This window comes from Papio anubis, chromosome 6 (genome assembly GCF_008728515.1).
Source record: "Papio anubis isolate 15944 chromosome 6, Panubis1.0, whole genome shotgun sequence".
In the NCBI taxonomy this organism is placed as follows: domain Eukaryota; kingdom Metazoa; phylum Chordata; class Mammalia; order Primates; family Cercopithecidae; genus Papio; species Papio anubis.
This window is the reverse complement of record NC_044981.1, coordinates 24,768,701-24,782,268: the sequence shown is the minus strand read 5'-3', so window position 1 is coordinate 24,782,268 and position 13,568 is coordinate 24,768,701. Positions and strand designations below refer to the sequence as shown.

The 13,568-nt window shown below is 38.3% G+C and overlaps 1 protein-coding gene across 3 annotated transcripts; it reads right to left on the bottom strand.

Moving 5' to 3' along the window:
• Nucleotides 1–1,831: 1,831 nt before the first annotated feature.
• GMNN (geminin DNA replication inhibitor) lies at nt 1,832–13,299 on the bottom strand. 3 transcript variants are annotated; one of them, XM_003897131.4, is made up of 7 exons: nt 13,116–13,299; nt 10,887–10,962; nt 7,370–7,447; nt 6,501–6,645; nt 4,028–4,110; nt 3,330–3,440; nt 1,832–2,244 (listed from the first exon to the last, which is right to left on the bottom strand). In XM_003897131.4, exons 2-7 carry the CDS (start codon nt 10,935–10,937, stop codon nt 2,083–2,085), a joined length of 630 nt encoding a protein of 209 aa, XP_003897180.1. In that variant the 5' UTR covers nt 10,938–10,962; nt 13,116–13,299; the 3' UTR covers nt 1,832–2,082. The 3 variants fall into 3 exon arrangements, with proteins under 3 accessions (XP_003897180.1, XP_009202784.1, XP_009202782.1); XM_009204520.3 differs by lacking the exon at nt 13,116–13,299 and adding an exon at nt 12,931–13,089; XM_009204518.4 differs by lacking the exon at nt 13,116–13,299 and adding an exon at nt 12,556–12,893.
• Nucleotides 13,300–13,568: the final 269 nt, after the last annotated feature.

The window sequence follows — 13,568 nt, the reverse complement described above, 5'->3', positions numbered from 1 at the left end:
TAGAAGTTTTATGGTTTTAGCTACTACCTTAGTTTTTTAATCCCCTTCAATTCCCTCTCCTTTTGCTCCACACCATCAAATCCTGGCATTTTACAAAAATACTTTCTATTTGCCGAGTCCCTATTCTACTTACCTATTTTCTTTCTTAAGCATGCTAAAGGCCTCTCAGCTGATTCTCCTCGTGCTCTAATCCAGAATATTCTTCAATTCCTTTTTTAAAATTAATTCACCTATTCTTTAATTCTATCTTTAGGCTAGTGATCCAAACCTGAAACATACAGAGCCACAATAACGTAACTGCCACTAGCTTCTTGTAGTGACTTAAATCAAAATGTCCATACCTCATTCACGCTAGCCACACTTCAAGTGCTAAACAGCCACACAGGAATGGCTACCATACTGTACAGCAGATATTCTCATCATCCCAATAAGTTCTACTGGACAATGTTGTTATAGATTAATAATAGCTTCCATTTTTAAGGCACTTAGTCCAGACACTAAAGGTTTTAATCTTCACGATAACACTTTATCTCAGTATTAAAGAAAATTAAGGCCAGGTGCAGTGGCTCACGCCTATAATCCCAACACTTTGAAGGATGAAGCAGGCGGATCGCTTGATGCCAGGAATTCAAGACTAGCCTGGGCAACGTGGCGAAACGCCGTCTATACAGAAAATTAGCCGGGTGTGGTAGCACGCACCTGTAGTCTCAGCTACTTGGGAGGCTAAAGTAGGAAGATCACTTGCGCCCAGCAGGTGGAGGCTGCAGTGAGCTGAGATTGCACCCCTGTACTCCCGCCTGGGTGACAGAGTGAGACCCTCTCTCAAAAAAAAAAAAGAGAGAAAATTAAGGTTCTGTAAGGATACTTACCTCAAACAATCCTTTCAAAAGCTTGAGGCCAGGCGTGGTGTCTCACACTTGTCATCCCAACACTTTGGGTGGCCAAAGTGGGCGGATCACTTGAGGTCAGGAGTTCGAGACCAGCCTGGCCAACACGGTGAAACCTCGTCTCTACTAAAAATACAAAAATTAGCCAGGTGTGGTGGTAGGCACTTGTAATCACAGCTACTCTGGAGGCTGAGGCAGAATCACCTGAACCAGGGAGGCAGAGGTTGCAGTGAGCCGAGATGGTGCCATTGCACTCCAGCCTGGGCAACAAGAGCAAGACTCCGTCTCAAAGGGGGGAAAAAAATGCATAAAGCATGACATTGCTCTTTATTGCCAATTTATACAAAACTACTTGTATGCCTCTCACAGAACTTTAATTCCAGTGCTGCATACCCCTAGTTTGTACTTTTCCTCCTTTAAAACTTAGTATATATGGGAAATCCCTGATGAATCTGACCCTACTCTTATTCTTCAATATTTACATACTTTGCACTACACCAATATGTGAAATAGAAAAGCTCCGTAATTTTCAGCTATTCCTGTTTTTTTCTGTCGAACTTTCACCCACTCCTCACTTTGTTTCTCTAGGATTATTATCATCATCCATCATTTTAAGCTTCCAAGAATAGTCTGATCCTGCTAGCCAGTTGAGCCTCTCACTGGCTAATCACATTCACTTGAAAAGCTTTTGGAAAATAGATTCTCATGCTCCATTCCATAAAACTACCTGTTAATATCAATAGTGTCTACAGTGAGCTTGAGGTACAACAAAGTTTGGGAGTTAAAACCTCAGCTATCTCAGTCTAAATACTTTAAGTTCGTTTTTTCCTTGTTTTCTCCAAGGTAGTTAGCAAAAGAATGGAAAGAGAACAACATAAAAGCATAGAAAGACAAATTTTCTACACATACTCCTTATACTTCATTATTCTAAGTTATACACAATGTTCAACAGGAGTTTGAAGTTTATTTAGTAATATACATAAGTCATGGCTGACAACTGAGAAAATCCTATTTACATAAACCATCATAGTTTAAAAATACATAGTATTTGTACTTTAATACAATAGGGTCCCAGGATTCAAACAAGGAAGCTTGATTCCAGAATTGGCATTATGTAGTTACGTACTCTGCTACAAAGAACTAGTGGAGGTAAACTTCGGCAGTAAAATTCTCAACAGTCAAATATTAATGCATTTCATAGACATGGCTTTGCATCCGTAGAGGAAGATACAATTCCTTCAGCACATGTGCCAATTTCTGAGTCTTCCCCTACAGAATCCTCAACAGTATCTTCTTCAGAATCAAATTCCTGATTATCCAGTGATTCAAATTTATCCAGAGGTTCACCATTCAGTCTCTTAAAGAATAAACCAATAATTTATTGTAAAAATGTTAAAACCTAAGTTGATCAGCATATTGATATAGCTGACCCGTATAGCATACCAATATAGCTATGAGATTTTTTTCATCTTGCCCCTCAATAAATTCATTTATCAACAGTGTGATATCAAAGTCTCTACCACACTAGATTATAGTCAGCAAAGTGTTTAATAATTTGCCTTTTTTTAAAAAAGCACTGAAATGATTGCAGACTATAAACAGGTACTTTCCCAATCGGCTGCAGGGACAACTAGGTGTTCTACATTTCCAATCAGCTGTGGATTAATACTTTTAAGGCAGTTAAGAGAGTTACCATAGTATTTCCAAATGAAAACTTCAAACATTAATTCTAGCATGGGTCTCAAATGTAAGGTCACAATTCAGTTACATGAAAAGTTTTGATTGGAAAAACTTTCTTCCTATCAGCAAGACAAACTTTTTGCAAACATGAATAAATAAATCTTAAAACCTTTTTAAGGTCAAGTCTGATAAAGCAACACTTAACAGGCTAATTCTTAACAAACACATTAGCTACTTACAAAATGTTTTAAAGTCAGATAAAACCACAAAACTTATTTAGTGTACAAATTAGCAATTTTATAAATGACAGTAATGTCAAGCTGGTATTAAAATTAAAACTATCTAAAAATGTGTCAACTATGAAATAATTTTCTATACCTATTTTCCAGGGATAATTCCTTTTAATAACTCTTCCAAAAAAAGATGGTCTTTTGCTTCGTAATAATAATTAAGTTACTGAACTTTTACTCTCTGCAAGTACTCCTTGCAACTGTCCATCTATTATAACTCATTTAATTCTCATAACAAGTCTGTAAGGTAGGCATCATCATTACTCTCATTTTATGGATGAGGAAGATGAAGCCCTGACCGGATAAACCCACTCTACCCAGCAAACTTAATGGTGTTAGGAAGGAAGTTAAGTCTCAAATCCAGGAAATCTGATTCCAGAGCTCACACACTTCAAAGGGATCACACTATAGACTACCCGAACTTTATAGACAAATACATAAATTTGAACCAGGTAACTATTAAATTACCTACCTCTATTAGCTCTGCCATATACTGTACATGTTCTGCTACTTCTGCCAATTCTTTGTTCTCCTTTTTCAGGCGGGCAATTTCGTTGTCCTTTTGTTCGATTTCTTTATGAAGCTATATTACATAAATAAAGTTCAGTATTCTATAGATTTGCTGTGCTATAAATCAAATTACATGCCTCCAAGTATATAACATGGAAGACATGCAGCATAGAATTAATTTTTTTTTTTTTTTGAGACAGAGTCCTCGGCTTGTCGCCTAGGCTGGAGTGCAGCGGCCGATCTCAGCTCACTGCAAGCTCTGCCTCCCAGATTCACGCCAGTCTCCTGCCTCAGCCTCCCAAGTAGCTGGGACTACAGGCGCCACCACCACGCCCGGCTAGTTTTTTGTATTTTTTTAGTAGAGATGGGGTTTCACCGTGTTAGCCAGGATGGTCTCGATCTCCTGACCTCGTGATCCACCCGTCTCGGCCTCCCAAAGTGCTGGGATTACAGGCTTGAGCCACCGTGCCCGGCCAGAATTAACTCTTAACACAACAGGATTCATTTTGTGTAATTCTGTCAAGAGCTGCCTTTTTACTTAAACTTTTCTTAAGCCAATATTAAAGCCAGCTCATATTGCTCTAACAAAATATGCTAAGCAGCAAGAGTAAAACAATCCTGGAATTTTTTAAAACGGTACAAATGATACTCAATACATACTTTCTCATTTTCCTTAAGTGCTTCATACAGCGCCTTCCTCCGTTTTTCTGCCACTTCTTTCCAATAGTGAGAGGATGGATTTTCTAAAATAATATTTTACATATAACTTTAAAAATCATTACTGTCAAAACCCAGTAATTTGTTTCAAAAAAATTTCCAATCTTAGTACCCTCCCATATTGTTTAGTAATACTCATTTTTAAAAGATTAAAGTTAGAAAATAAAATCAGTATTCTTCTATTTTCCCCAACATTTCAAAGATTTCAATCCTTCAGAAGAATTACAACAAAAGTACAATAGGTATATCTCTTCCACCTAGATTATTAAAGATTTTTGCAACACATTTGTTTTGTGAGGTCATGTCTTTTTATGTAACAATGACATTTTTACAAAGTCCAATCAGTTATTTTGTACACTGTCCTGAATTTTTTATTTCTATCTCCATGATTAGATTCAAACTAAACATTTTTGGCAGGAATACTATATAAGTATAGTATAAGAATACTATGTAAGTATGTATCCTCAGTGTATCATCAAGAAGCACATGCCAATTTGTCATGATATTGAAGATGTTAAATTTGATCATTTGATTAAGATGCTATCTATCAGATTTCTGCCTTGTAAGGATAACTTTTTCCCTTAGTAATTAACTAATGATCTGTAGAGTAAAATATTTGAGACTGTGTCAATACCCTGTTCTCCAACAACTTTTTACCTAAGTTTAATTCCATTGATGATTGATGTTTCCGGCTTTTATCTATTACTTATACAGCGGATGGAAAATCGATTTTTTTCACTTATGTAATTCCTTCTACATGTAGTAGTTAGCATTATTCTGTAAATAAAAACTTTTCCTACCCCAATTTAAAAGAAAATTTATCAGTATGGACTCATACATCCTTTTGTATTCAATGCATTATAATCCATTCTTGTCGTTATTCATTTTGATGCTCAAATTTTCCCAACTTTAGTCTGTGAGAATCCTTCCAATAATCCATGATCACCTAAAGTTTCCCTGCCCCTGACCTGGAATCAGCAATTTCTCCAAGGAACTCTAGTGAAGAATAGTGTTTACAAACCAAGAACTGGATACAGGGTGTGCTCCTTGCTACAGAGGTGTAGTGTGTTTCTACCTATTTAGGGGCAGTGTTAGGAAATGTAATACTTCAACATGTTACTCATTTGCTCAATCCTAAAATATACACAATTTTTTTTTCCCCAAAATTACAATAATACCACTGCCAACGAATATAACAAAGTTCAAACAACAAATGTAATAAAGTTTGGGATTTCTTTGCAATTATTTTAATTTTTACCATATATGCCAAAGGGTTACATGGATAATGTTTTCCACCTGTGGTTATATTAGCAGTATGATATATAGTTATTTGTCTTGATATTTAACTTTAGTTTATTTTAACTAATCCTTGATGTAATTTTTAACTTAATCAGATATGAGTGTCACAAATCCTGCTCTTTAATCTACAATATTTTTAAAGAGCTTCTTTATTTCTATCCAGTCAACCTTTCCTAATTTTTCCTAATAAAAATCGTACTGTCTACTTCTCTTCTTCCTGTCTTCAAGGCAATTCAAAATGAGCCCAAATGTTACTGTGACCTTGAGCAAGTCAATTAACTTCTCTAGGCCTCAATTTTATTATCAGTAATTAACATCCAATGACCTATAATTCACACAGAAATAATAATCTTCCATAATGCTTGTAAAACATCAGTTGCTTCTTCTGATGTATACTGCCATTCCATTAAAAACTAGTATTTATTACAGGCATAATTCTTCTCATTCATCTTCACTCTCTTCATCCATATTTTTATTGGTTTCCTTACGCCATACTCTCCTGGAATATTCAAATTCCTTTCATACTTCAACTTATTATCTAAACATTTTTCTTCTAAAAAACCTATTTCCAAGTCTTGTAAACTCTTACAAGGCAATCCAATACCAGAGCTGTCATATTAATAACTATCCTTTCCCCCCACCCTTTTCTTTTCCTTCAGAGACTGGGTCTTGCCCTGTCTCCCAGGCTGGAGTGCAGTGGTGCTATCATAGCTCATTGAGGCCACAAACTCTTAGGCTCAAGTGATCCTCCTGACTGAGCCTCCTGAGTAGCTGGGAATACAGGCACAAGCCACCATGCTCCGCTAATTTTTTCATAGAGATAGAGCCTCACTGTATTGTCCAGGCTAGTCTCAAACTTCTAGACTCAAGCCATCCTCCTGCCTCAGCCTCCTAAATTGCTGGGATTACAGGCGTGAGCCACTGCACTGGGCCTCCTTTTCCTAACATTTCATCCACACATGGATCTTGTCAAACAAATGGTCACACAAAAACATTTATAGTGCTGTTATACTAACCCCAGATTATGGTAATTGGCAGAATTCATAATAGTATTAACAAATTCTTCCTTATATCATAATTTAAAATTTTAATACAAAAGTTATCTATTTTTTTGTACCTTTAATCATAAGATCAAATGACTCCTGGGTGACTCCTCCAAGATTTTTATTTTCACTAGATTCTGGGACAATAACCCCAGGGCTGGAAGTTGTAGATGTTAACTGGTCATTCCGATGTTTCCTTTTGGACAAGCCTGTGGACGGCTATAATGAAAACACTTATCAACTGTATTTACTTTGATTTAATTAACAAGAAATTAGGTGGTTTTTCATTTATGTATTAAAAAAAGGGAACGCGTATCTTTTTTACATCTCTGGATCTCTAAAAAAGTTATACAATTAAAAATTCTACCAAAATGTATAGTAACATTTTAGGAATTTTATTTGCAACAATTATTTTGGATTAGACTGGGGTCTAGAGCTTAGCTGAAATTTTTTTTTTTTTTTAATTTTAATTTTTTTTTTTAGACGGAGTCTCACCCTGTCACCCAAGCTGGAGTGCAGTGGTGTGATCTCGGCTCACTGCAACCTCCACCTCCCGGGTTCAAGTGATTCTCCTGCCTCAAGCCTTCCGAGCAGCTGAGATTACAGGTGTGTGCCACCACACCTGGCTAATGTTTTTGTACTTTTAGGAGAGATGGGGTTTCATCTTGTTGGCCAGGCTTGTCTCAAGCTCCTGACCTCAGGCAACCCACCCACCTCGGCCTCCCAAAGTGCTGGGATTACAGGCGTGAACCACCATACCCGGTGAAGTTCTTAAATTGAACAATTAAAACCAGAATCACTTCTTTGGGAAATATATAATTGTTATTCCCAAATTATTTTCAAATTTCAACAATTTATGTGTTTCTGACCAAGAAAATAGTAGAAATGTTTTTAATGTAGACATTGTATCACCAGTACCCCATTTTAGTCATATAGTGCATACCTCATTTTCTCTTCCAACAAGAGATCCAGATGCAGAAGGCTGAATCATCTTCAGAGTTCTTCTTTGGATAGAACTATTCTAAAAAGTCAAGATAATTCATTATCTTGTTACTGAGTTGCAATATGGTTATTTAGTTACTGAGTTTCTGTATGGAGTGTTACTCTTAGTCCTTCTATAATTTAGGGGGGGAAAGAAACACTAAGAATACAAACATTTGGTCAGCTATATAATTTTATAAGGTGACCTATGAACAAGACACTGGTTTAATCAACTGACAAACTTATTTCCAAAAATTACAATAAAGTTTAAAGAATTCTTAAGAATGAATCATATTACCCAAACTAGACACAAACACACGTAACTTCTCTCATTTCAATGTATGCTCTTGCTATGGTCATTTTGTTAATCATATCTAGTTAAAACAAACATAACAAAATTCCTCAGCTCCAATGAACAGTTCAAACCATGTATGACAAAATTCTAATACAAGAAGGATATCTGTATTGTCTCTGAAAAATCTTCCACACAAAAACTAAAATCTTACAGGTACTCTTTCATAAAACCAAACATCGTAACATTTATGGTATGAACTCACCAAACAGGTCAACTGGGAGAAAAGGTTAATCATTTACACTGTAAAATATTTCTTTCCCTAATCAAAAAGATTCATCTCAGGCCTCCTTAAGTCATGAATATCCCCCAAATACTTATATGTACTCACCGAAATAATGTAATTTTCCAGAACATACTTTACACAAAACAAAGTACATGTGTAATAGACATCCCCCCTCAACCATTACCTGATAGTAGAAGCAGTTCTGCTTCAAGCCCATTCATTAGAAGGCGGCTAATATGTCAGTGCCTGAGGCATACTAAACTACTCTAAAATGCCCAAGCTATTGTTTTGGTAAAAATATTGCCTTCCTTGTAATATGTAAATAACTTCCTGTATATTTCATGACCTGAAAGTTCTCTCTTATTTTTGCAAAATATCATTAGTTATACTGCCACCATGGGATAGCAAACAATGGTGAATACTCAAACAAGGTTAGCAAGAACATGATACCATACCAGCGTGAGAAAGTTACTGATTCCACACTGTACCTCACATGACAAGAGTTCACCTTTCCCACGGTAAAGTTTCTACTGCTGATTATTATCTCATCATTTAACTGAAGGACAAACGCCAGCTACTGTGAGAACAAATATTATACCAACATTTCAGATATAATTTAGATTATAGATTAGCCAACAGTCTGCAGACAAATAAAAGAAAATGTAACGTTGGAACCTTACTAGTAAGAGGTGTTAATTTATTTAAATGCTTGCTGTTAATAATGGTCAAAGAAGCAAGCTAAATTACTGTCACCAAAAAAAAAAAAAGACCATTTCCAAGATTTAACTTTTATTTATATAAGCTGTATAGGCCCAAAACAATGTAATATTATTATTATTATTTTCTGTATATAGAGTATGCATTGGAATAATAGACTCTTAAAGCCAGAAAGTTTCTTGTATATTAATGGGTCTTAACCTTTTTGGAAAACTATTTATGTGAATCCTCTCCCCTAAAAAATTCACATAAAAGCACATTCACACAGAATTTTGCATACAACTCACAATGATCTAGTTCTAGTCCAGTTCCCTCAATTTACAGATGAGTAAACTGAGGCTGAAATGCTAACCCACCCAAGGTTTCAGTTTTGGAGGTAGAACCAAAACCAAACAGAACCCAGTAACCTTTATATTCAAGATAGTTTTACTGTAGCTAGTAAACACAAGACTTTTTTAAAAATGTAATCTGCTGGAAATATATAAATTATTTGGCTGTGATTTGCTTCAAACTAATCCACTGAAGGAAAAGTGGAGTAAATAAGGACACAGATGAAACCAAATTGGCCATATAGTGGTAATTGCTGAAGTTGAGGAAGTAAATTAAAATACTGACTCTACTTTTAAATATTTCAAAAATTTCATAACAAAAATTTTAAATAATCACACACAAAGCACTGTGGGAAGATGCCATCATCCTAAATGGAAGCTAATGGAATCAAATTCACAAATTGTCAATGCGAACTATTATTCAAGAAGAATAATGTAAGAATCCTAAGAAAAGCAAGGCAAACAAAAAACCCTTCAAAAGGTACTTGCTTATACTTATCAATGGCTTTTAAGTACTCGATTTAGCTTACTTAATATTAAAACTTTTTTTTTTTTAGGTACAGGGTCTTACTCTGTCACCCAGGCTGGAGTACTTGCTTATACTTATCAATGGCTTTTAAGTACTCGATTTAGCTTACTTAATATTAAAACTTTTTTTTTAGGTACAGGGTCTTACTCTGTCACCCAGGCTGGAGTGCAGTGAAGCAATCACAACTCACCGAAGCCCAAACTCCTAGGCTCAAGCAATTCCTCCCACACCTCGGCCTCCCAGTAGCTGGGATTACCAGTGGGTGCCACCACTGGTAAAAATTATGGTTTTTTAGAAACAAGGTCTCCCTTTGTTGCCCAAGCTGTTCTCAAACTCTTGAGCTCAATCAATACTCCTACTTCAGCCTCCCAAGTAGCTGGGATCACAGGCATGAGCCACCATGGGCACCTGGCTCTTTAATTTAAACCCATAAATTGATAATTTTCCTGAAGATGTGGTCCAATTCCCAAGGTATTCATACTAATTTGTATGGAAGGACCTAGCTAAATTGTAAATTCACTTAGAACCATAAATATGAATCTAGTCAAAATTATAAACCCAAAACTAAACAAACTCTGTCCTGTTGTCGTAACAATAAATACTTGGAATAAGATTTCCAGTGAAACTATCATATAGGGATTCAAAAAGTATTGCAAATCAAATAGGTTAGATGGTAATGAATACGGTATACTCTAGAAAAATGTGTAATATAATGCAAAACATGTCTGTGGTCAAAGACCCTTAATTCTGAAGATATACACAAGGGATTTTAATAACATCATTTCATGAAATATAAGAGTAGAAACAAAGGAGTAAATCTTATACATAGAAAATCCTAAAGATACTTCTGGAATCTTCACAGAGAAAATATAAAAAGAAAAGAAAATCCTGAAGAATCTACTAAAAAACAATTAGAACTAATAAACAAGTTCAGTAAGGTTTCAGGACACAAAATCAAGATACAAAAGTCAACTCTTTTCCTATGCAGTAGCAATGACCAAATGAGAATGAAATTAAAGAAACAGTTCCATTCACAATAACCTCAAAACGAATACTTCGGAAAAAATTTAACACAAATTGTGTAAAATTCATGCTCTGAAAACTACAGACTACTGTTGAAAGACCAAAATAAGAGACAACCCACATTCTTGGGTCACACTTAATATTCTACCGTAATTAGTTTTTTTAAAACGTTCTCTATTGTTACTCATCCTCTGACTAACTCAAGGCTTACAGCCAGGCTAAATTTGGCTAAATCATGTCAAAATACTTTTATTTTAACCCCATGCTTTCTACAAAAGAAATTAAAGTTATTCAATCACATACCTTTACATTCTCTTTGATTTCTTCTTGTTTCTGCTTCATACTGGGATTCATTATGTAGATGGTACAGCACAGAAGACTAGTAATTAAAAAACAATATGGTTTGCACCCCTGAAAGTGGAGTCTAGGTTTAAAATACTTACAATCATAAAAATTATACTATTGTACAGTAGAACTATTATTTTTTCTCTCTTAATCCAAACTCAGCCCTGTCAATGACTAAGGTGACTAAAGTTAATGACTCTTGATATCTGTATTTTACATATATACACACATAATAATTATGTCTGAAAAAATGAAATTAATGTATTTTAAACCAATTTTTAAAACTGGTTTAAAATTTCTAAACGTATTGTCCTGGATTAAATACAGGGCTCTCAAAGATCTGAGAAACAGTCACCAGAAATAGCAAAATATACAGACACTAGGGTATGCCCAGGTCCATCCTAAAGAGCAACATCTTAACTTTCCTGCTTCAAAGACAGATTTAAGGTATAATAAACTCGGCTCTGACAATAACTTAATACTGACTTAATATCAGGTCAAATGAGATCATGCATTTACATCTGTAGGAAATGTTTAACCAGTAACATGAACTGAAGTACTAACAAGCAAGAAAGAGGGAAAAGGTAGAAAGGGATATATGTAATGTGATTAACTAGACCACTGGCCAAACTCACAACAAACTCAGCATCTGAACTGCTCCTCCACTGCCCACTACCCACTGCCCCCCACCGAGTCTGCGCCTGTGCCTACTCGATAGATGTCCCTAATTTTTGTGGCCATGCCTTTACTCAGTGCAGTGGCTTTTCTAACATTAATACATTTTACCTTGTGTCCTGGCGCGCGCGCACACACATGTGCAAACAAAAAAGCTGAGGACAGGCCGGGCGCGGTGGCTTACATCTGTAATCCCAGCACTTTGGGAGGTCGAGGCAGGCGGATCGCCTGAGTGATCACCAAAGTGCTGGGAGGTAGAGGCAGACGGATCACCTGAGGTCAAGAGTTCGAAACCAGCCTGACCAACGTGGTGAAACTCCGTCTCTACCAAAAATACAAAAATCAGCCGGACACGGTGGTGCTCGCCTGTAGTCCCAGTTACTCGGGAGGCTGAGGCAGAAGTATCGCTTGAAGCCGACAGGTGGAGGCTGCAGTGAGCCGAGATTCTGCACTCCAGCCTGGGCAACAGAGTGAGACTCCGTCTCACAAAAAAAAAAAAAAAAAAAAAAAAAAGCTTAGAAAACAAAACAATCTAATTTGTGCAGGCACCCTGCTATTTTCTACTGCATTTAATGTTAAGAAAATGCGGTTTGGGCCCCAGTAAACAGACCCCAGGCAATGTTCTTCAAACTGTGGGTCGCGGGTCGTGATCTCAAAATCATTTAGTTAATCATGAGCAACACTGCTTAGAAAAATGCAACTGAACAGAATGGAATTGAAAAGATGAGAAATAGTGCTTCCATCAACGTCTCAGTTGGTTAGATGGCTGTGTCCTAGGTTGCGATGTAAAATGTACTTTAGTATGAAAAAAGCTGAAAACCACTTAGCAGTCTAATCCTTCACAAGTTTCCCACGCCTATCAGCGACCTTGCACCCTTACTTGCTTGTTATTCTCTAGTTTCTTTAATAGCTAGATTAAAAACCCCTGCATAGGACAGGGATCCATGCGAACCTCGTATCAGCAACGCCAGTATCCGTTTAATGGGAGACGCAGGATTCAGCGACCTCTTCCCATGAGCCAAATTTGCAGATCCCTCAGATCAGGACCAGCCACTTAACTGCCAAGAGGATGGATGCCTCGCCTCATCCCCACAGCTAGGCACGCCCAGGCTGAGTCCCTCACCAGCGTTGCACTCCCCAAGCTCGGACCCAGCCAGCTGGTCCCGGAGGCCCAGCGCCAGGCTAGGGGGCGGGCAGTGTGGCCCCGCGCGCCCGACCTACCAACCGCGGCGCGCGACCCGGGAACTGCGCCAGCCAGCCAATAGGAAGCGTGGAAGTGAGAGCGCGCCAAACCCGACCCAGCCAATGGGGCAGTCCCTTGACTCACCTCCTTACCCTGCCGCGCCACCAGCGACCGTTCAACAACCCCTTCGCCCTTACCCCGGCCGCGGCCCCGCAGCTGTCAAAGTAGCACGCGGCTTCAGAGGGTGGCCGGAACGAAACCGAGTCGTCTAGGGGCTGTGCACCTTGGGCCCCTGCGTACCCACTTCCTGCCGCCTCTTGCACACTTACTAGGTGGAGACGCTCAATCCTCGTAGCGAACGCTGTGGCTGCAGCACCTCGAAAAAGACTACAGCTCACCTACGCCGATCCCCACTGTCGCTGGAGTGTCCGGCGCGCTCTGCAGTAAAGCCCTACCAACTCCGCTTGCCAGCTCCGAACAACCACGTGACCAACTGACGCAGCGACAGGCGGGGCCTCTGGAATCCCGCGAGTCGCCTCTCCCCTCGGTCCCGCCCCTTCCTGCGCCTGCGCAGTCGACGGTAGCGAGTACTAAGACCGTGGGGATTTTCTGCTACCTGGGAAGTCTGTGCCCTTTGACCCTCCCCTCCGACCCAGCTCTCGGAACTTCCTTAAAGGCCGGGCGCGGTGGCTCAAGCCTGTAATCCCAGCACTTTGGGAGGCCGAGACGGGCGGATCACGAGTTCAGGAAATCGAGACCATCCTGACTAACACGGTGAAACT

Excerpts from the sequence above, each read along its gene's own strand:
- GMNN (XM_003897131.4), bottom strand. The coding sequence starts at position 10,937 with ATGAATCCCAGTATGAAGCAGAAACAAGAAGAAATCAAAGAGAATGTA. Across the intron at positions 4,111-6,500 it reads ATTTGATCTTATGATTAAAG|AAAATCCATCCTCTCACTAT; the intron begins GTACAAAAAAAT and ends ATATTATTTTAG. Across the intron at positions 2,245-3,329 it reads ATATGGCAGAGCTAATAGAG|AGACTGAATGGTGAACCTCT; the intron begins GTAGGTAATTTA and ends TTATTCTTTAAG.